We start from the raw sequence: 24,866 nt of genomic DNA, 5'->3' as shown, positions 1-24,866 counted from the left end.
CCCCTACCTTACTACATGTTCCTCGTGTTTAAAACAATTTTTCAAACAATATAATCAAATCATAAAACTAACACCACAATATACTACTATATATACTGATGTAAATATACTGTCTACCTAAATTTACTTCACGTAGAAAACCTTAAATAAAACTAGTTTCTAACGTACATATTACTCTTAATGTAAACTAACCGATTCGCATGTCTACTGTTACGTAACAACTGCAAGAAAGGGAAAAAAGGCAAGAAAACGAATAAACCCGCTCGGCGCTGAGTGCTGATTACTTGATTACTGCAGTACTAGCGACTGTAGAAGTGTTATTTACAAAACATAAATGGGGGCATAATGTAGCAGAAAATAAGTTAAAGTTTTGGGTTTATTAGTCTAAATGAGATTTAAGATATTTTAAAAGTTGGTACAGTAGGGTGGGGAAAATGGGACACATTTTTGTTCTATTTTTTCGTCCCATTTTGTAGTAAACAAAGAAACACTTAGATCGTATCCTCACAGCTCCCAACGTTCAGGGTATTTTACAAAACATAACTAGTGTGTATCTTAACACAATTCGATGAACTTTTTTCGGTAATCATTTCGTAGCGCTGGATAGGAAACTGACACTAATCCTTCTACAAGGTACAACACATGGTTACGACAAACTCTATGTATTTGGGCACAGGAATGTACTCTAAAAATTATGGAACATATAACTAGACGTTTGATTTACAAGGAAAATAAAGCAAGGCACAAACTACGGAATTAGGAATTTTTGCGATTGCTTTTAAGGCACTTTTGTTTGTTAGTTAGTTGTGAGGTCGTGTGCAAAGGGGGACAAACTGTTACAAAAATGGAACAGCTCTTAAGGGTGGCTAGGGGGATTGGTACATATATTTCGTGAGGCACTTTTTTGAACGTGATTGTGTACGATTTAAAAATCAGTTTTTTAGCGGAGTTTTTACGGAGTATTGATGAAAAAATCACGAGAAAGTTCGACTAAGCAGCACAAAGAAATCTACTTGCTACGAAAAGGAGTGAAACTCTGTACAGCATGCAAAACGGCAAGGGAAGAGAGGAAAACAAAACGGGTGGCGAAGTAGCACCGATTTTATAAAAAGAACCGCATTATTGGAATGGTTAAATCAGAATTAGGCACTCGGGTAGGAAGGTATATAGACTGGAAAGGCACCGGGGTATAGAAAATGTGATTTTGATATTGTGCATTGGTTAGGACCATTAGAAAAGTGCAAAACATGAACGGCAGTTTAAATGTATATAATAGTACCTTTTGTTAAGTATCGGTTTGTGTGTTTTTTTTTGTATAAATTACTTGAAACTATTCGGGCAAAAAAATGTCGCGTATTACGAATTGAAGTGAACAATAAATACACGCTGTGTAATAAGAATAAAAATATACATAAATATAAGAGTACACGTGACAAAACAACAATATGCGACGCTCACTTTTTGTGTGAACGGCAAAAACGGGATGCCAGATCCCATGACAGCAGAAAAAGCACAGATTATAGGTCACAGTTAAAACTACAGTGAGCTTGACGGCAAAGCATAGGGCCATCTGAAGTGTTTCGGCATAGTACGGTTCACTTATAAGCACTATATTTTCACACCGTCATTGTTTTAAACTGGGTTATTGTATTTTGTATTTCTGGCCGAATTTTCTTCGATTCGGAAAATTTTTTTTCGGAAGTTTGGGAAATTTTGATTTTCATGTAATCTGGACGATTGTGAAGGAAAGTTTCACGGGTGTGAGTCAATCCCGTGAAGTGTCGATCACGAGCGACATTGGCTCATCTTCGTCGTTTTCTGTTTGTGAGGATTCCTGGTACAGGGGAATCCCGGAAAGTTTGCGACGTTTTGGAGAATCGAGATTGGATTCTAAAAAAAAGTTTAATTTTTCGTTAAAATTTAATAATTGATATAAAAAACTTGAAAATAAATTAAAATTGGACATTTTTAACAGGTGTTAGTTACAAGCTTATTCATACAAACACACCTTGTGTTGTGGAATCATGGTCAGAATATTCAGCGATTGTTTCAACTGATTCATGATGTTTGTCTGTGAAAAAAATAATATATTAAGAAACCCGAAAAATCAAAAATACGTTTTTATGCTATTGGTATTTGTTAAAAGTAATGTAAAAATTGGTAATGATGTTATACTTTACTGATAAAATATTATTGAGATATCCAAAATATGAAACATAAGTTTCTGTTTTCAGTACTTAAAAATATTGCCCAAAACTGGTAAGAATTTTATATTTTACTGATAAAAAATATGTTAATTTTAAAATTTATATAATTTATAAAAAAAAAAAAAATTACCTTCAATATCAGACAGAGGTCTCTTGGTAGATAAATCCTCAGGCGAGCCGCTTAAAGAGCGATCGCTCCTTTCTGGGGATTCCCCTGTCCCAGGAATCATAGCCCCATGCCCCAGGGGCGAGATGGTTCCAGTTGACCCCTCGCCTGCAGCCCCGCCCCCACTACTACCAGGGGACCCAACCCCGTAACGAAGCAGAGCAGCGTCAAAATGGTTGAACTTGCTAACCCCTTGTGGTGCTGGGGCCGAACTCAGATCTTCGGGTTCCATTAAGCTGGGTGAATTCCCATTTAACCCTAAAACAAATATATTTTTGTTAAAAAAAAATTCGGTCAATTTGATTGTGGATTGGTGAAAATGTGACCTAAAAATGGGACCCATAAAAAAGTAATCCTAAATATTGGGACCCATAAAAAAGTAATCCTAAATATTGGGACCCATAAAAAAGTAATTCTAAAAATTGCGACCCATAAAAAGTAACTGAAATTTTGGGACCCATAAATTAGTAACTTAAAATTTGCGATCCATAAAAAGTGACCACAATTATAAAATCCATAAAATAGGTGACTTACAAATGGAACCCATAAAAAAGATTCTCCTTATGGAACCTATACTGTTATATAGAAAGGTGGGGAAAGATGGGAAACATTTTCATTCTATTTTCACGTTCCATTTGGTAGTAAACAAAAAACATTTAAAGAATTACAAAAACATATATTCATGACTGCCATAGACTGTTGTTATTATCTAAAACGCGATTAGAATATTTGGATATTATGTGCCAAAGGTGTTCCATCTTACCCCACATTACTATATATGAGACCAAAGCTTATATAATGCCTTACCATTGATAGGCATATGGGAATGCATGGTGATACGCAAGTGAGCTCTGAATTCACCAAGGCTTGTGAAGCTGGCATCGCATGTACCGCATCTGAAGTTACGGATTCCAACATGCTGAATATAAAAGTTGGAATGTTACATGCATGTTTAAACCATATGAATGAATGTAACTATTTAGTCTTGTTAAATAATTAAATCACTGATTACCTAAAAAATGAATTTTTACATTGTACTTAGTGGTGGTAACCGATTATTTATCTTTGCGTGGCAGGGTAACGACAGTCAATATAACACTAGTGTTCTGTTTCATACACCTTGTGCTGGCTTACGAGTTATAACATACGTTACTTAGTAGGTGAATATGTGCGCATGCAGAAAAAGGAAACTTACACTTAGTGAAGTAATAGGAGGAAGGAAGAAGAAATATAGAAGAAATAAAGAAGTTGGAGGTTAAGTTCTGTTGAAGCAAAGTATGAAAATTTGAATATCATTAATGATAAAGTAGAGACAGAAGTCTATTTTTTAAATTTAAGAAAGTGTGAAAATTTATACAGAATTATTTTAACATAATTTTATCTTTTTGGTTATTGTAAAGAAAATATGATTACTGTGTAAAGAACAAAAAGTAGAAGTAAATTTAAAACGACAGTTGTTTAAATTATTTACACAATTATATGTTGAATATTAGATATAATAGGGTGGGGAAAGATGGGACAGTTTTTCATTCTATTTTCTCGTTCCATTTGGTAGTAAAGAAAAAACATTCAAAGAATTATAAAAACATATCTTCACGACTCCCATAGACCGTTGTTAATTGTTTAAAACATGATCAGGATATTTAGATATTATGTGCTAAAGGTCCCTCTTCCCCCACCCTACTAAAGATACAATGTGTGACCGTTATACTTAGCACATATTAATCTGTACCAGACTTGAACACTACTAGCGATACACCTTATTTGACTTAGGATTAATAAGGAGTAAAGTTGTCTATGTAAACATTTCTTACACGTAAATGAGTCACAGTCGGCACACCCAAAATTACATCATCGTTTAGGGGGTTTTATTTACCTTCATTTTGTGCAACCTTAATGTGTAGTTCCTTGTAAATCGTTTTCCACACTCGTCGCATTCGTATGGTTTGATACCAGAGTGAAGCTTAATATGCTGCTTTAAGTTGTGGAATCTGTATAAAAATGGGTTGAAATTTAAAGGCTGTTATATTAAAAATGTTTTTTTTTTACTTTAAAAGTGTTTTTTTAATGGTATTAATGGTGTATAAGTATAAATAGCACCTAAATCTCAGGTCCTATGGCATGCCCACATATATAACAACTGTGGATCATATTCACTTACCTTGTAAATCTTGACCCGCAAATTTGGCACTGGTGTGGCTTTGGTACGTTTGACTGTAAAGTTCTTCGTCGTACACTCATATACTGGCCACTTGGGGGCTAAAAAATATTGTTGGTAAATTGCTTTGTTCATTAATGCAAATAAACATACTAAAAGCGTTTTTAGGCTGTTTTTTAATGAGTAGTACTTCAGATATGTAAAGAATTTGTGTTGAATTAGGTTAAAGGTATTTTTTCTGGTAAAAACTAGTCTGTTCCGATAAAAACTGGTAGTCAAAACAGGAAAAATTTACACTGCTAAACAGGTTTGAGGCAGCTGGAACCGGTTTAACTTACCACAACTGGAAGTTCCGCTACCAGTTTTTCTCCTTCCCTTTGCTGTTGTTGTTGTTCCATAATTTGCTTCTGTCTTTGTAAGATCGCATTTTGAACTGTGAGACCGGTCAGACGAGGGACCATAGAAACAGCATTATCAAGTCTTGGGATTGAATCCAATGCTGATTCTAAAACGAAAAAAAAAACGATAAAAATTGGCAAATTTAAAATGAAATTGTTTGATATATTTTAAGTTACAAATACAATTTTGTTAAAATTTTAGTCCAAAACAATTTTTTCCATATTTTATTCCTTAAAAAGATTTTTAAATCAATAACACAATTTTGAGTCCAAAAAAATTGTTTTCACATTTAATTATTAAAAAGAGAAATTTTAGTTAAAAACACAATTTTGTTAAACTTTAGTTTCAAAAATATTTTTTTCACATTTTATTCAATAAAAATAAATGAATTTAAAAGTCTTACTTATTGATGCTGCATTTGATATGCTACTAATCACTGATGGACTTAGAGAACTGCTTCTTAGTTCTCCAAGAGCTTTGTTTCTTATCTCATTAATTGCATTTTTCCTCGTTTCATTTGAATCGCCGTCTGACTCCACTTTGCTGTCGGGTTTACAGTGGAAACTGTAAAGACGTTGAAGGCTTTGCCAAGAATCTTCTGCGTCGGGTGGGGGCGTCGTAACGCTACTCGTGCCGTCTGGAATTAAAAAAAGGAATTGTGTTTTTTGCAACAACTTTTAATAGTAAGTCTACTGAATACGATTACATTTTTTATAGTACTGTGGGGTGAGATGGATGCTGTTAGCACATTAAATTAAATATTTTCTAATCGTATTTTAACAGTTAACGACGCCCTTTAAAAGTCGTGGGGATATGGTTATTTAAATCTGTAAATAATCTTTGTTTACTACCAAATGGGACCATAAAAGAGCATGAAAACATGGATCATTTTACCCCTGCCTACTATGCATAACATGACTTTTATTTGTCTCTTGGAATACGACAACGAATATGCTAGAACGTGTATGCCAGAAGCACTAACATCGGTCGTTTTTTGCTCGGCGCGTTGGTTAGACTACTGAAAGTTAGTTTGTAGTTGTTACGCATTTTTGAAAAGCAATAGGATTTGCATGTTATTTTAATACTGTGGTGTAAACAAGTTTTAAATTTAGATGGAATGCAGTGGGACCACCTGCAACACGGGAACTTTAAATCAACTTTAACCAACAAAAATGCAAGCTCATAACGCGGTGGGGAGTGTTTCGTTTATCGCAATGTTGATCTATGTAGGTGCTTTGTTTTTGTCAGCCGCTGTCAACCACAGTCATAACAAAGTGACTTTCAGGGCTAACTTAAAATAAGGAAATTAATCATAATTGCACTAATTCGCCATGCACGGGCCTACCCCTTGCTTTTTAAGGTGTGGCAGCAATTACATGTTCTAATTCCGCTGGTAGCGTCCGAATTAGGCAAGGCAAGTGCACGTTACGGCATCGCCAATTGGCCGCGTGCAGCCGAGTCGTTCGTAATTACTCAGATATGGCGCGATTAACAGGATGTATAGCGCTAATTAGCCTTGTTAGGAGCAGGGCCTTTGAACTTTGGGATGCACGATTTTCCTGCCACGACCGACCATTACACTGAAATATTACGTCTTGGACGTCTGTCCCGGTGACGGCACGTATCTGCGATTAAATCGCTACGTGGAAATTAATACCGCAATAATACGGACACTGCAGATTGGCCGTCATCCAAATTAACATCAGCTACTTGTGCGAAGAGATTAGCGGGCTGACATTTCTTGGTGTTCTTTAACGGAGACGCATGATAATCGTATTACCATTTCTTATCGGTGTCAGAATCACGAAATCCGACCTTTCGAAATAGCAAAATCAGTGGCCCTGCTTCACAATCGCGTCGTATGCTGTCTCGCCTGCCGAAAGACGGAATCCACATACTCGAAGCTTGGTTGCACGTACGCAGCATCAGGTAATGAGCGTTTTGAAACCATCAACTTTGGTAATGGGGCACATCCAATAATTCTTCCGCCGCGGTGCGAACGCTGTTGCACGCCGCCGCTCTTACGTCATTTTCGCCGAGAGGAAACCAATTGAAATGCAATTGTGACGTAACTATGACAAAAGAAATCGCGACCCGCGGCTTCTGAGTCGTCGCCGTCGCATGAATCACTATGGACTTTAAAATCTCGACAGCGGCCGCCGAACACTCGAATACTACTTCTCATATGAAGAGTATAACGTGTGAAAATCATAAACACAAAAACAGTGAAATAGAATGTACCCTAATGCTGTTTCCGATGAAGGTCAACTAGAAAATATAAATTACAGGGATTTGAATGCGGAACTGACACAGAGGGCGCTAGAGTTCTATTTGAGGAAATAAATTTGTTTCACAACGCGTTCAACGATTGAATAAATATAGTACAAATGGTACAAACAAATAGGCTTTTGCAATATATCAGTACTGGGTCCGAGTCCGAAATAGGTAACTCAACATTAAAAGCTACCAAGACGTTTTTAATTGTACCCAAACTTGTTCACTTCGTAATGCTTAACTTCATGCATATGGTTTTATTACCGGGAAATGTGCGTTGTAATGAACGAGTCTGTGTTACCAGGAAAAGTACAGCAGCGAAACTGACAGTCTAGCCTGTCAGACTGTTGCCAGGTTGGCATCCTGCTATTTCTAGCGGATTGCTTTCGCCACGGAGGAATGTTTTCATCGCATCTCGTGCATTTTGAAGTGGCACGAACAAAAGGGTCGAATGAGGCCCGGCAGTAATAACAAGTGCTTCGACAAAGCGGGTGAAAGTAAGGCGAGACCGACCGTTGGCTCGTACAATGGACTGCGCATCTATTGAAACCATTCAAGCGACCGATACATTATTCCGTCACAAACGCATTGAAATGCGTCAGCATTAAGCCAACTCCGGTTACGACTCCGCTGCCGCCAGCGTTACTAGGAAACAGTTGCTGGGCAACGAGGGATTAATACTCTTCAGTGACGTCATAAATATGGGGGGTTTGTGCAAACTGGTGTTGTTTAATTTAACATGCAGATATGATTTAAACAGAAAGACCAGCCAAGCACACGGGTTTATGTGTACTTTGGTCAGCCAGTTGACCGTACACACGAAATCCTTTGTCGGGCGTTTGCAGCTGGGCTACCGGGGGTGCTGAGTAAACCGCAGCGCTAGGAATAACAAGGGATCTAATGTTTGGCGTGGCATAGCCAGCACACAACTTATGGCATTGTAGTTTGTCCGCAGTTTGTGCAGGGATATTTACTCGTTAGTTTGGATCACGCCCACTATTATGAAACGTGCATAGTGCTTCTTCGGAGGCAGTGATGGATTGGAAGTGTCTTGCGCAATCTTTTCTGGAAACTACTTTTACTAGTAATCCACATTCTCACAAAATACTACATGTCATCCTATTTAGGTGTTTACAATAAACGCTAGCCTTTCAAATGACGCAGAATATACATGATCAACCATATTACTTTCCACATGAAAGCGACATAATTATTCCTAATACGGCTGTTAAACAGCAAATAACACAACGCATGCGTCACATTTAACTAAACGTTTGGATTCGACTGCGAATAAACTGTAATAAATTTCGTTTCATCATAGCGCGTGTTTATGCGTTTAAAAAGACAGTTGAACAATTTTGCATATTACATTCAAATCGACGTACACATCGGCGTTTTTTTTTTAATAGAAAACACTTAAAATGCTGGCCAGTTTAAAACGTTCCTGAATTATATTTTCTGACAGCTTTAATAAGTTGCAGACTCGTGTTTAGGTCGTGTGGAGTCGAAATACATTGCGGGTGGCTTCAGTTCCCCAGTAGTCTACCACACCACATCAAAGCTTGTAAGTAAATGCTTTGTTCTTTAAACGGGTTAGAGCGACGCAATGGCGACGGAGACTGAAAAGGAAACGGGCAGTGGGAAAATGCACGCAATAAAGAAGGATTTCATTTCCGAGTTCACATGGGTTTTAATTGACCCTTGGGATCTTATAATGCATGTAATTATTGCGTGACTTGACGAAGGCAATTTTTACTTAAACGGAGAGTTACGGTTTCCGTAGGCAGTATCTCCGTATACGGAGTCGTACTTTACGTTGTATAGACTATAGATCGTATCTTTGTTTGTCATACTTCAGATAAGATTAAAATGTCGTAGAAGTCGCGTGCGCTTTGTGGGACTGTCTACCACATTTAAAAACAATATTCTCAACCAAGCTATATACAGTATGGTGGGGGAAGATGGGACACCTTTTCATTCTATTTTTCCGTCCCATTTGGTACTAAACAATGAGCATTCAAAGATTTATAAAACCGTATCTTTACAACTCCCATAGACAGTTGTTGATTGTTTACAACACATTCAGGATTTTGGGATATTAGGAGCTAAAGGTGTCCTATCTTCCCCCAGCCAACTATATGATTCAAATCTTACATCGGTAAACGAAAAGAGAATCGTTGCAAGGGTGATTTTACAACAACAAAACGGATTCCTATAGCTCAAATAACTGCTGTCATTTTTTCAGCGACGCGGAGATAAAACACTCGATTTGTCAACAATGAAAGACGCCATGCAAATGCCATGGTTTGTAATGTATACTCTGCTCAATATACAGGAAATTAAAAGCTTTTTTTCATATAGCGAGCGAATTTGAAAACCAGTTTCTGATAAAAGTGACCCAACAACTTCAAAACGATTCGTCAAATCGATTTTCAATAGCGGTTGATTTTTGGTTAACACTTCCTCTTCTAATATGAGGCGATTAAATTTGAGTGATATTTGATAAGCAGCGGGTCATTAACGCGCTGGCTGGGGTCACGCAGCATTGGGATTCCTGTGTTAAGCGTTGTCTCGTAATTCGAGCTACAGACATCACTTTAAATGGCGTTGGTTACATTGTACAGTTTCCTATATGCAACACAATACTTGTGAGTGAGAGCGCAGTATCTTTTTGTGTCTCCTTTCGATAGTCGATGCGGAAGGCTTGCGATGCACAATAGCCAGTACAACGACAGCAACACTTAAATCCTGTCTTTGTTTGGCCGCTTCACGCGTTGCTGTGGCGATAGGCAGCATCTGTTGTTTGCGTCTTCGCTTTTGTCGAAGGCACTATTACCGGCCCCGCCAGGCAGTTCCAGGTGTGCGTGTTGTGAGTGTACGGTGACGTATTAAAAATGTATCTTCCTTAATTGATTTCGTCCCGTGGCAGTGCGCAATTAAGCGAGGTTACAATGGCCGCTGCGGCGGTGCGAGACAACGCGGAGGGATTTACAAATTGTCGCTCTTTTGTGCAGCTCTGCTGAATTATTGATTTGCGCCAAAGCCCCGCACGCAATATATGAGCGCATGGATTCGCGCAACAATAACCATGCGGGAGTGTTACTTGGCGACCAACTGTACGCTCGGAATCCCTGCCTTTGTATAGCAGCAACAAAGAACACAAACTCGCCGTAACTGGGACCCCACGGTGGTTCTATTTTGGGACGCATGCAATAACGGCTGTCATTCAAAAACTTTCACTGACGGTCCAGGTGCCGGGGCAACGGAGCATGATGATAGTTTTTGCTGCTAAAGAACACAATCATGCGGCAACATCCTGTGTTTACGCTGCTAATGCATGGGAATCAAAACCCGAATTACTTCGCGAACTGGAGCGAGGCGACGTGGCGAAACCACCCGGATTCCGAAATCACTGCTCGTGCATTAGGAAAGGCGTGGTAAGTAAACAGAGGATCGGAGCGGTTAATTGAATGGCAGGCACGACAAGAGCATGACATGTGTGCCCGTTCACCTATCCCGATCACGCGCAACCGCACATGTCGAGCAGAATTGCGACACCACAACGCGTATTTGTACAATGTGCGCTCCGACTCGTGTTATGTCCCTCCGAAAATAGAAATAGCGACACTAAAACTGAAATTGTAACTTTCCTGTCAATCTTGATTTCCTTATCTCATTGGGGGGATTTTAAACCTACGTCGTCACGCCTATTTAAGTGGCCACGGAAGCGGTATGCATTTGCAGGGCAGCGTGTCACCGTGACACATTACTCTTACAGTAAAGATCACATGTCGACACCTTTACCTGTTATCGCCGTACTTAGAGTCGAGTTGCTGACGGACGTCGTCTCGCCGCTTCTCACTTGCAACCACGTGTTAAAAGCGTGCGGCAAGTCTGCTTTCAGACTACGACTGTCGCGTTTTTTTTAACAAAGGGGACAATTGGCATGTCGGTTTTGCGTTTTCTAAGATTTTTGTAAAGGTGTCTTAAGGAAACAGTTTTACCGGTTCTACGTAATACTGTCGAAGGATTTTTAATACACGTTTAAACTTAACTGTCTTACTTCTAAACTTTCGCCCATGATCTGTTGTATTAATGTATTACCCTTTGGAAAATTATACACTTTATGTTTTATCGAGCGAATAGCAATGTCCATATACCCGCGTGTTTAACGCCGATAGTCATTATGCGGAGTGGCCTACAGTGGAAATCGTTCGCATCGCCGTCCACACAAGACAATTGAAGCGTCGTGCCCCACCCGCCAACGACCCTGCATTTCTACACGCATCGACTGCAATAAAAAGTTCACTGATATTCACATATTGAAGTAACGGGCGCGGCGTGCAATCGCGTGCGAAGCAACTGCGCCAGGAAACGGGCCGCGACTCCCAAGCCTTTAAACGGCACCCCCATTTCCGTAGTGCATGCCATGTATCTAACTCAGTTCCACACCCTAGCTGTCAAGCTTCTCAATTTAGCTTCCCAATCGTAAGTCAAATCGTTTGACCCGCGGTCTTCAGCATAAAAGGCGATACCGTGTCCCTAATTCACAACAAACCACGCGCACGAGTTTTTGTAACAAAGTTAAAGCGCTATTTCTGTCACCCACCCACTGTGCTATTATAATACAGCCCTATACCGATGGTGCACGCGTTACGCATGACTTACACGCCAAAGTTGTCAAACGCGTCGCAATCGACCGGAAGAAGCACCTGTTGCAATTGCAGGAGGCGAGAGAACAATTTTCAATGACCTGAAAAATAATCGAACCACAAAACAGCAATAATTTTGCGATCGGAAATTCCAATCGGTCCTTATGCGTTTTTTTACGAATGCACTCCGGCTGCTTTTTTGTTTCAAAATTTTGTCCTGGGGAAACAGTCTTGGTAAAACGAAGGTGTTGCGCCTATTAAGGTACAATGTATTTGATCTAACATCCTTACAAGAAAAAAGAAGTACTTTATCATATTAGAACGAAGCGGAAATCCGCTCAAAAACGAGATAACCTGTAAAATCTCGTCATTATATATTTAGCTGTACAATTGTGCGTGTGAGATTTTAGCGTTACATCCTGATAAAGGCGTTCGCTGCCAATTACAGTCACTTCAAAAATGAACACAAAACAAAGGAAAGGAAACCACGAGGCGGGTGAGAAGCACTGCAATGACGATAGTGGCTTCCAGTCCGGATATTTACAATATCTCTAGCCTTCCGTGACCAAATTAAATGCATGAGACGGAGTTTCCTTAAACACGCGGACACTGCGGAAACCGAAGCGCCCGAGGTGGGAGGATTTCGACGACCGCTTGCAAATTGGTTGAAGGGTCAACCGCCAATTACAAGAGCGCCGACCGTTAGCTTTATTACAGTCGCCCGTTTAGGGAATTCGAAGCTATTGAAGCAATTTCGAGTACTGGGATTAATCCTTGTTTCTAAACGGTACAGAAAACTGTACCATATGACTAAACAGTAGTACATGCGAAGAAACTACATCTTATAAGCGGGCAATAGTGTCACATTATTATTGACAAACTAGTTTTTAAAAGGAAGAAATAAATTTAAAGTAAAACTCGTGTTTTTTACTTCTACATCATTAGTTAAAATGTAAATGCTTTGAAAATTAAGGCCAGCGGTGGCATCACCTGACGAAAGTCAAAAAAAATTACGTTAAGGCGAAACATTTAGTATTTTTCGGAGAAAATGGGTTTGCATAAAACGAGTTTCCGGTATCGGGTTTTTAAGCTTGTGGCGGAACTTCCAAATATAGAAAATCGCGATTGCACGACGACGACAACAACACAGCAAAAGTCGAGTTTCCGTCGAGCGAAAAACAAGTGCACAAAAACAGCCTGACGTAATAGCAGCATGCTTTTATCGTCGCTGCGTCTCCCATGCCTAAGTTGGCGACAAAGAACGAAATAAATCTTGCTTCCCGCCGAACCCTTTATTAACTACTTGTTACGTCACAACCGCGTTTCCTGAGAGCACTGCGGAACAGTGTTTCCAAACATTTTTTACCCCCAATTTAAAATTAATAGGAAACAATTTTGAGAAAAAATTACACTTCGACTTCGCTGGAAAATATATCTGGCAACACTGGTAAGTGATTTTAACTACACGAAGCTACATCCGCATCGGAGACGCCGCAAAACATATCCTGGACTTATTTGCAAAAGGTTTGTTCCTTTAACAGCCGCACCCATCTGTAACATGAACCACCTGCGTACCGGGCCGCTTTTTCACTCGCACCGGTGCGTAATTGAACGCCGGGACGCATTATTAACCGCTAATCGGTGTGCAAATCGCGTCAAAACAAAAACGATTTGTTTTTATGCGAGTTCAGCAAAATGTAAAGATTATGGAATGAGATAAATCTTGTTATGAAGCGATGTTTAAAAACTGCTATGTCGGATCTATCTTATCGCGAAATATCGAACTGTGTACAGCAAAATACTAATGACCTTTTATAATTGAACTTCGAACTATAGGCGCGGTTACGTGCATCTTTAAGCGTTGTTGCCGGTTTTGCATTAAGGATGGTACATGAACGTGACCATTCGCCCGAAAAGGCGAGGCCGCAACGTGAGCATATGACGACAGTTGTAACTTTTTCTAAAAACAATAACCCGCATGTAGAGGCCTTTCAATACAACGATGACGAAGCTACGCCTTTTTAGTCAAGAGATTAGCCGTGAAAAAAAGTGTCACATTTACTGAGAAAACCTGGGATTGTCCGTCAGGTGGCATGAACTGACTCAAAATCGAGTGAGTTTGAGTGTCTGTAAAAAGGCGTCATGCGTGAGGTTAACGGGCCTAAAAATAAACGAAGATTTAATTTTGTGGTTTTACACGGGAGACCGCCCGACACGTTCGTAAGGGTCGTGAGCGGGATCTGGAAAAATCACCGTCAATCAACATGTTAAGGAGAAAGTCACAGTGCAGACAAAAGCAATGACGTAACTGCAATGCGGATGTACTATATGACTGGACTGGGAATTATCGCCAGTGTTTCCAGGTAGAAATTTAATCCTCAGTGATTCCCTTAAATTAATCATTTTTTCACGCTGTGGTTTCGGATCGGTTCAAAAGTATTTATCTTAAAAAAAAAGATTTTTTTGATTTTTTATTTAATTTAGTTTTAAATTGTTCGACTGTTATTGCGAGTTTTCTAAACATAGACGTTAACGTCCGCAGGGAAATCGGGATTACTCGTCCAATTTAAGCGTACGTTGGTCTGCCATTACACGGAAACCTTTTTTGATTCACCTGCAGACATAATACTTTGCCTTATAAGGGGCCTGGGCATCTTGGGAGAAAATGTTAGCAGATGACAGGTTTAGTCTTGTTGACGAAATAATGCTATGAGATCACGTTACATTATGTCGTAACAATGCGTCTGCCACCGCAGTCACCAATACAACAAGCGCCCGGGGCACGAAAGAATGGGAAATCGAAATCCAAAGTCTTATGAGAAGCTGGTGTGCATAAATGTTAATACCTCCGCATCGAGTGTCCCTTGTCGTTAGAGAATCGAAAGCCCGTACCACTAAGTGTGAAATGAATTTAAAACAGTCTAGCCGGTACTTCCTTAACTGTATAAGCCGTGCACTTGCCAAAGGAGGGGAATTCAAATTCGTCATTACAAACGCGGTGTTTTTACCAGCAACGCCAAGTTTCACTCAGTTGCGCGCGTCTATAGCGCTACCGTCCAAGCAACTTAAATATACTTGATGACTCGTAATGCTAAAAGCCGCAAATGATCGTTTTCGCCCAAACATAGACCGCCAAAAACCCAAAACCGTAAAACCAAGCCCTTATTTTCCGCCAGACTGCGTTTGTGACGTAACAATAACAATAAATGGTGTATATTGTTTATATAGACAAGTGAAACAGCGCCTGGTTCAAGTTTCTGTAAACAAAAGCAAAAATCGCACGGCCTATTAAGCGTACGCTGCCAATCAGCCGACAGACAAAGGAAATCGCGAAAACAAGTCACGTACTGTGACGTCATAGTCGCACCGTTTGCAGGTAAACATGGCTTAGTCTTGAAATTCGACGGGTCAATCGTGCATTTAGTCGGAGCCGTTTCGCATTTAGAAACATGTACTGTATGGAATTTGGGATAGGCGGTTCTGGTGGGGTATTTTGGCATACAGTTCCCTTCACTAAAGAGTAAACTATTGAGAAAAAAAAGTTTCTTTTGGGGAGAGGTGATTAACAAAAACGATGTGTGCGTCAGCGAAAACACTTAAACGGTTGGAGTTCGTGATATTTAAGTGCTCCAGGCAACGAAAACCCGCACGCGGATGCATTTCGAACTATATTTGACCATGTCACAGTGACTTGCCTATTTTAGAAGGAGAAGTAACTTTACTAAGAAATCGCATGCATTACGAAATTGTACTTAGTCCAAGCCCTTTTCGCCGAATGAAAACCACAAGTTCCGTGTACTTCAGTGACGTAACAATGATTTTTGCGTTGGAATGGTTAAATTCTACATCTGACTGCGGTTGTAATCTAAAAACCAAGGTGCCAGAATACGTGCAGATTCACACGCGTGATAAATTTTGACCGAAATAGATAAACTTTTCAGGCGCGTTTTATCGGTCGCCGCACCAAACTTGGTGTCATAGAAAAAAAACCCGACGGCACAGAGGGAAAATTTCGTAACTAAACTAAAACTGAAAATAAGTTTCGAAGAAAACAAGTCCGCAATGCGAAACCGGTCAAGGCGAATATCGCAACTGTATAATAACTAAAACTGAAAAAATCAAGTTTCGAAAAAATAACTCCAAAATGCGAAACCGGTCAAGGCGAATGTCGTAACTTTAATGCGGTCGAAACAGCTACTGCGAAATCCTGTTTATTTATCATTGGCGAAACCAGGTTACGATCATGTGCGGAAACTGCAAAATTTCCCATGATTCACCTACCGGTAATGCGCTAGGTGCGTTCGGCTTGCGACATATGGCCGCAAGGTCCTCTCTTCTGAGATGTGTACACAAGGCATCTGCTGCTGAAACAGGAAACAGGAGTTGCGCAAATAACCGGGCAATAAAATCATGTCGTTATGCTCTAAGCAAGGGACCTAAAGGCAACGTGGCAGGAAGTGGGATCGTAAAAGTGGGGACAGCATGTTCTGGACAGCTGAGGATATAAAAAGCTTAAAATAACGGCGCAGCCTAACGATTTTCGCGTACGAGCATTAACGGTCTAAGCAAACACAAGACACCTGTACACCGATGCAATGAAATGCAAACATCACTATGCACGTCATTCGTGTACGAAATTTCCCTTTCCAATATAAACGAATGACTGAAGCACTTTACAATGCGCGTATATACTTGACAGACAGATCTGACAAATTTCCTAGAAGTTATAAAAAGTTCCATACCTCGTAACCAGTACCCACGCAACGGGATACATTTGCCAAACCATAAGGAAATTACAACTTGACTAAGTCGGTGTGTTTTAGGAGCAAATACAACTGGTTGCGTCATTTACAAGAACAGTGGTTACGCATTGGCCCTACAATAGACCTATTGTAACAAACGTAAAGACACATTATATGCCAGTCTCTTATTACCACGTATTTATTGGAAAAATACGATCCAAGTTACGGCACGTCAAACAAACAACGCCCGATGCCTGGACTTGCAAGTTTTGGCGGCGCTTGTTACATTTCGTGCCGAAAGTGTCCAAACATTCGCCGAAGTGGAGTGGCAAATAGGACGGCAGAGACGGAATGTTTACCGGGCTAAACGGTATTTGCCGAGGCCCGCCCCACACGCGGCATTATACTAACATTGCATGGTGCTACAGATGGCATCTAGAACTCTCTTATCTCGAAAGCAAGATGTCGGCACACACAGATACATAACCTGTGATGAAACCATGGAAGGGCTGGCGCCGCAGTTCTAACGACTTCGAAGACCGCACGGACGAAAGGACGCGATGCATTTACAGAGTACACAAAATTCTGACAGGGATACATATCAAACACTACGCAACAGACAGTACAATTATACGTGATAAAGCGCAGAAAAATCCTAAGCATAATTTCAATACTTCGCTGGAGAATAGCATATCCATTTTAAAAAGACAACAGTCATGCCGTAACCGCCTTCCCAACGCCAAAATCGACCAGCGGTTTTATATTTCATAGCAACGGTAAACGGCTATCATCGCATATTTAGCGGCTACGAATTGCTAATTAAATACGACAGGCTAAGGATCGATATAGGCTCTGCATTGTAGGGGATAAATAATTAGAGCTGTGTCACCCTATTATCGATCGTTCGCAAAAATCGATAGACAAGGGCGACAGACTGCTGGTTGCTGGGCAACATACAGCAAATCACCTGCAGAAGCTCTTATTGTTTGCGAAACAATAATTTATCAGAATTTTCAAATCTCCTTGTACGTCTACTGCTTAGTATGTGGGCCCAATGTACAGCTTTTGGTAATAATTTCACGAAGGGCAAATAGTTTGGTAAGAATGTACAAGAACTGGAGTAGAATTTGGTATATTGAAAATACACTGCTGTGTTATTTTAAATCACTTAAAACATGTAAAACTGTCTGTGAAATATTATAAATGCTATTTTCCGCCGTTTAGTTTAGGCGAAAATCTCAATTTCGGGGTAACACACAGACGCAGGCGAGTAAAATGTTTTCGGCAACTAGAGAATTGGCAGTTGTTAGCAATTAGTAGTCTGGTTGAATGGAATGAGAGATTGGTAAAACCACACAATCCATTCTCTATTACGTCACAAATGGCGGTTGGCGACAGGGTGAAAGAACGATGATGCAAAGCTAGAGAATTTGATGGAACGGTGCGGTGGATCGTTTGCTTGGGATGAGACAGTGGCGAAGAGCGGCCAGGAGAATAAAGAGAAAGGGGGAGGAGTTTTCGCTGCAGGGAGTGGGATATTGTACATCAAAGTACCGTCCGCATTAAGCACTCGAAAAGTTTTATCCCGGGCGCAAAACTGCGATAAGAAGGCACTTCAGGACCCATTCCAAACGACCGTTCCAATTAAACCAAAAGAAACGCGAATAGCAAGCAGTGGTTCCGTGTATTATTATTGAAAAAACTACTCGGAAACACTGCCTTTCCCGTTAAACAAATGGATGTGAGGTTTTCTGGTTTCCTATCTGGCAGCACTGGACTGTTTTCGGCAAACTGGGCTCGGCACTTAACAGGCGTGCATTCCATTTTGACCTCTTCAAGCATTAAGGGGGCTTCTTGCGAGAGCCGACTTTAAGCAGTCGTTCCGTCAAGTATCTGCGCCTTTTTAGCCACGGAACGCTAGATAATGCAATTCTCACGCCGCTCGGTCATAACTTAGGCGCTGCGGGCAGTCTCCAGTCTAGAGGACTATGACGAAAGACTTAATTTTTAGGATAAACACTGCGCGCCCGACCGCCCTGCCATTTCCATAGGTGTATATTGCAACCGTATCCGGGTAGGGCGACAGCTTACTGATAAAGCTGCTTATTTAAGCAAGGAATATTCACATTCACTATTAACGCGTTCATCTCTAAACCGCGCAATTTTAGACGCCCATGACGTCATAGTCACGTGTTTAATGACGTCATCTTACCTTCGGTACCGTTGTTGGCGGAATCGTCGAGGTTGGCTTCCAATTTAACAGCGATCGATTTGCGGTTGTTGCCAGTTGATGGTTTGTCAGGAAGCAAACCTTCGTTGTTGTTGTTGTTATTGTTGTTATTGTTGTTGTAAGTCGACTCCGAATTCGGCTCCTCGGCTTTTTCTGCGGCTAAAAATTAACATGGCGGTCATTCGCAATTTCCAATACACGGAAACTGAATTAAAAAAAAAACAAAATACAGAAGGTCAGGGTAAGATGTGACATGTGACATCCCTTCTCTCCTATAGTCACAATTTAGTAAAACCTGTACAGAATTATATGATCATGTCCTCGCGACTCCAAAAGAGCGTTATTAATTGTTTAAGACACGATTAAAAAATATGGGATACTATGAACTAATTTTACCCATCTTACCCCATAGTTTTACATATCTGTTTCTAAAACAAAGTATATAAAATTTGTAGTTAATACCTTCTGCTGACGGCGTGGTCCCTTCTTCAGTGCCTCGTGGTCCCGCTGATGACGTAACTACGTCATATCCGGCAGCAGGTGAATTGTGGGAGGAAGGTGAAATTGATGACGGGGGCGACCGGGTCGTTGTAACGGGTTGGTTGTTTACGAAACGAGACAGCAAATTATGGGTACCTGTTTCGGTAGAATCCATCAACAAACGGCTTTTTACAATATTCTTTGGGTTTTTGAAATTCTAAACTTTTGCTATAGCAGGGTGGGGGGAGATGGGACACCTTTTTAATCTATTCTCTTGTACAATTTGGTAGTAAGCAAAGAACATCCAAAGAATTATAAAATCGTAACCTCACAACTCCCATAGACCATCGTTAATTGTTTAAAACACGATCAGGATATTTGTATATTATGCGCTAAAGGTGTCCCGTCTTCCCCCACCCTACTTTATCTGTTTGTAGAAACGCAAAACGGGAAATTTTGAATCTATTCTTAGACCTTACTGGTGGCACACCGGATTTAACTAAGGGTGCATCATATCAGTTGTGAGGTTTTGGGTGTACGTGAGCTTGTTATTACACAGCGCACGAGTAACCGCAGTTTTAAATACACATTAAGTAGGGTGGGGAAGACGGGACACCCTTAATTAGCACGTAATATACAAATATCCTGATCGTGTTTTAAACAATTAACAACGGTATATGAGGGTCGTGAGGGTACGGTTTTATAATTCTTTGAATGTTATTTGTTTACTATAAAATGGGACGAGACAATAGAATGAAATGGTGTCCCATTTTCCCCATCTTACTATCAGTATTTTACTAACCTGCCATGGTGTCTGCCCAGTGTAGTCCAACCTCATACGGTGTCATTGAAGATATAGGTATTAACATAGGAGGCTGGGAAAGGCCATTACGGCCGTTTATCGCAGCACCTGACATCGCAGAACTTGCCAGTAAACTGCTCATTGCTTCGGGGAGGCCATTCGGTCGGCTGAAAGGGCAATGGATAATTAGAAACGCAAAATTGTGAAGCGTTCCATATTTAAAAAAAAAGAAGATTTGTAATATGTAGTTTTGCTGATCCTAGCAGGGGTGACATGTCTGCTTATGGTCGTGTAGTGTAGTATTAATCACACGAGGAACTGGCCTCATTATTAGGGAACTATGTATGTATGTTTTTTTTCTTGGTCAGAACTTTTGAAAGTTGAAATTACTGACCATAACAACACGAATGTTTTGTTTTTAACTGTTTGTTCAGTCGCATATAAAGTAAAATACACACGGTGCTACCATGGGCGATTAATGCCTCGCTGTATTGAGTATGACATGGCGCTACTAATATACGCTATGAACTGCAATACCAACGACTGTACGTTTTAATCGGATTTTATCTCGTAGGCTTCTGTATCACAGTTTGGATTGCGTAATTTGCAAAGAACACACGCAGTAATAACATGCATTAGTGATCGTCTGTCATATAGCAAAACCGCAAATGGAATACAATAGACACTCACCTAACTGGGTTGGGTGCAGTAGCTGGATGCTCACCGTGAATTTGCCCGTTCAGCAACATGTTACGACCTGCCAGCATAGGCAAGGCTGCGAGTCGGGACTGTCCTTGCGTCCACAAGAGATTCGAGCGCATGAATTCGGAACATGCATTTGCAACCTATGCGAGAAAATGGCTGCGTGAATACGACGGCTAAGGACTGTATGCTTATATATGTATATGCTTATATAAACAATACAGAGGCAGAGTCATAAACCACAAGCGAACAAGGTTTATACTTGTTATAATAAGCTAGATATGGATATGAATTACACGGTGACTATACCAACCACGTCCCAGTGCTAACAGTAAGCATGAGTAATTAACACGCCATTTGAAATTGGCCCAAAACATTCGTATAGCAAAGAAAAAATCTTACATTAAACATTTGCATGTAACTCGCTGCGGACAATACATCTATGACGTCACTGGCGTTCGCGCGGAGCTCAGAGGAGTAGGCGTATTCTAGAAGAGGAGCAAACCCTCTCATTGTGACGTATTGCATCTCGATTGTCATGTGACCGGCAGGTGAAACGGTGACGGACGCTGTTGATTTCCCCCCACAAACAGCGTTTAAGAAGTAGTCGCTACAAGCCGCCATTACTGTTTTGTGTGCCTGTATAAGTTTCAACCGTGTATTATAACCAGTGGCGCAGCCAGAAAAAAATAAGGGAGGGGGTTAATCAAAAAATGTTCAAATACATATTTGAAAAATATTTTTTTTTTTTGGTTTATCAGGGGGGGTCGCGACCCCCTAAACCCCCCTGGCTGCGCCACTGATTATAACACTACCTTAAATATTATAACACTAACTCGAATAATTTTCGAAATTCACCATAGTTTTGTTGCATTTTTTACGTTAAAATAAGGAAATAATTGTAAGGTGATTGCATCCGCCAAGAAAAATAAATATGACCGACTATTTCGGTGTCTATTTCGGACTACTTGAGTTATTTAAGGCAGCAAAAACTCCCAGTCATGCAGGTACAGATTAAATTGTGATTACTTCATGACCGTGGGCAGAGTCGCCAAAATAGTGAGTCAGTTTTCACCTTAAATTTGTGGCCCTGTACTAGGATGGTCAGGTCGCACAGTATGCCCTCTCGACGTAGTTTGTTTAGCCTTGCGAATGAATCCTGGGCGTGGCTTGCCTCTCTGTGATTCAGCATTTGAGACATCCCGGACATTTTCATTTTCCCTAAAACTTCTTTCTCCTGCTATAATAGTCCGTCCCAGGAGCGTCGTTATAGGTTAGTTCAGTTATGTACAGATACTCGTTTTTAACTCCTGTCGAGAACAAGTAAAGTACATTAGTCCGTTGCTGTTTACAAGAGACATCTCCGTTGCCGGGCAGGCAGAGGGCAAACATCGGAACGATACAAGAACTATGCATTCGATAAAACTTTCGGAGAGCGCCTATGTCAATAAAAGGCGGACCCATGCAGTCCTCGCTGGAGAAGTAAAATCAATATGCAGGTGTAAGCTTAGGGCGTGCCCTACCGTGTGCTTTACTCACGTAATGCACTGTTTGTCATGCTCTCCTAATATATTCAACGCTCATGTTAGCCGTATCCTTATCTACCGCTTGATTAATTAAAGAAAACTTCGACTGGTTCAATATTAGCACGCAATGCAGGACCGTTTCTCAACGATGGTCGTCGGACCCTGTTTAGTTTTAAGGGAATAACATTCCGTTCTAAATAAAGCATGCTAAATTTCCAACTTATAGCTGCCAGCGATTTCTCTAACATTACACCGTATTATTTACTCAATATTCAAATTAGACAAATACTAAATGGCGGACCGCTTGAAACACGAAAAATAAGCTAACATTGTAAATTCTGAATCATTCGAGTTCTGCCTCCAAACGGAGACTAAAACAACATTCGATGATTCCTAAGACCCCGGCGCCAATGAAGAGCCATTGAGTTGCTGAGACGTAGGCTACGATACGCAGAGATATGGCAAGCAAACAATGCATTTATTGACCCCGGCTGTTCTCGATATCTTGCGCAGATAAAACGGGATTGAAGCCAGACGCCAAGCTCTGTTCAAGCCCAATGCATGTATTAATTTACCACGAGAGCGCATAGCAGCACGATAAACGCGGCGCCAAAAGAGCTCCTTCGGGAGTTAGTAAGACAGACGATGCACAGCGATCGACGCCCTGCATTTGCTTTGTGGCTGAGAAAAACAAGCTTTCTTATCAAAATGGGCTGCATGAACATTTTCAATAACAATTTGAAGGTTTAAATAAAATCGTATAGCTCTTTTTCATATAGCTCTCCTGGGTTACATCTGGACTTTTTCAGACAGCAATTTAGTTAACTGGCGTTTTTCAAATTCGGGAAAAGATTCATGCTATCTATAACTACCTTCAATGAGACTGGTTGCAGCAGACGAGGCTGCGTGTGCATCTCCATTCCTGCTAAGACTGCGTATGTTTTCTAGGTAAACTGCAGCACATTCGTTACCACAGGAAACAATTACACCAGTGGTTTATCTAGCACACCATGCTTTATAAAATAGGCTCGTGCAAATAGTTTTAAGCGCACGCATTCCCCGAAAAGGAGTCTTTGCTCTTCGTACCGTCCTGTACGCTCCGCAGCAAATGCACCACAGGGCGGAAGTCAAAACGCATTCGACAACAACGTCCGACTGAAATCTCCCTTGCACTAGTGTTAGCTTGCACACGTAGAGTAAAACCGCTGTTGAACTAGCAAACGAAGCTAGCTGCAGACACTCGAGACAAACAATGTAAAACGTGATAGCAATTTATAACTGTTGCAAGAAGACGGCGTGTCCGGACAAGAAAATTTATGCATTTTCTGAAGTGGTCTTTAAATGCGTATTCTCTCCCTTTGGTAAACATTATCTACAATTTCATGACATTGTATTAATATTACGAGTTGTGCGCGTTAGCTAGCTAATACACAGCTTCCTATGAATAACAGGTTGGGGTAAAATAGTTATTGTATTATTTTTTTTTATTGTTCCATTTGATGGTAAACAAAAAATATTCAAAGTATTATATATCGTATCCTCACGACTGTCAAACAGCTTTTGTTAATTGTTAAAAACAAAGAAATACGATATCCATCTTACCCCACAGTAAAATAGTACTGTGGGGTAAGACGAGACACTTTAGCACATAACATCCAAATATCCGGATCGTGTTTTAAACGATTAACAACGGTCTAAGGAAGTCGTGAGAACATGGTTTTATAATTCTTTGAATGTTTTTTTTGTTTACTATACCAAATGGTTCGAAAAACTGGAATTAAAATGTGGCCCATCCTCCCCCACCCTACTATATATCTAAACATATACTCTGACTGCAACGGTTTATGTCAACTAATTAGACCTACACGTAATGAAAAGCTTAAGCACAGTCTAAAACTCTGGCAGCGGAATCCATATTCAAGAGCGAATTTAGATTTAAAATACCACTTTTATAGTTTGGTAAACGAACGCACTGATCAAGCTGACGAAAATGACAACAATCATGCAAGATTATATTTCTGTGACGCACAACAAGTGTCTATTACTGAGTTGAGACGAGTGCGACCTAATCTTCTTTTTGCCGCACCACTTTTTTAAATAGGAACCATTCGTAGTTACATCATAAGCATATGACTTAACATGCGAGATAACTGAAACTTTGGCAGAGGCGTTCTTGGGGAAGATAGAAGTAAAGTTTTCGCAACGGAATCGCGCCTTATGTCGAAGGCGTTTTATCATCGGAATATTTATAGCTGTCCGAATACATGATATTAGGTAATGCCAAATCGCACGCAGCGGCGGGGCAAACGTCATATGATGGCCTGGAGCCATGCTTTTTATCAAGGCCGCCATCATTGTGACGTAACACGGACTCTTGCGGTGAGATAAAGAAAACTCCAATTCTGAACATGTCTTATTTCGAACGCAACTTCGGTGGGCCGGTTCAGGGAAAAAATGTGATAGACGCGTTTCGTAGTAAATGGCTTCTCCAAATAAAATTACTTGCCTTGCCACCACTGGTAATGCAG

General features: G+C 40.5%; 1 protein-coding gene across 1 annotated transcript; it reads right to left on the bottom strand.

Annotated features, from left to right (window-relative positions):
- Positions 1-646: 646 nt before the first annotated feature.
- zf(c2h2)-65 (zinc finger (C2H2)-65) lies at positions 647-22,733 on the bottom strand. The gene is made up of 14 exons (XM_002128957.4): positions 21,888-22,733; positions 21,215-21,451; positions 20,801-20,955; positions 20,111-20,277; positions 19,291-19,464; positions 18,811-18,987; positions 5,334-5,567; positions 4,870-5,036; positions 4,535-4,632; positions 4,250-4,364; positions 3,181-3,292; positions 2,338-2,631; positions 2,009-2,071; positions 647-1,890 (listed from the first exon to the last, which is right to left on the bottom strand). The coding sequence occupies exons 1-14, from the start codon at positions 22,026-22,028 to the stop codon at positions 1,766-1,768; spliced, it is 2,259 nt and encodes a 752-aa protein (XP_002128993.1). The 5' UTR covers positions 22,029-22,733; the 3' UTR covers positions 647-1,765.
- Between the last annotated feature and the right edge of the window lie 2,133 nt (positions 22,734-24,866).

Source organism: Ciona intestinalis, unplaced genomic scaffold, assembly GCF_000224145.3.
Source record: "Ciona intestinalis unplaced genomic scaffold, KH HT000076.2, whole genome shotgun sequence".
Lineage (NCBI taxonomy): Eukaryota > Metazoa > Chordata > Ascidiacea > Phlebobranchia > Cionidae > Ciona > Ciona intestinalis.
This window is presented reverse-complemented; position numbering and strand designations above follow the sequence as displayed.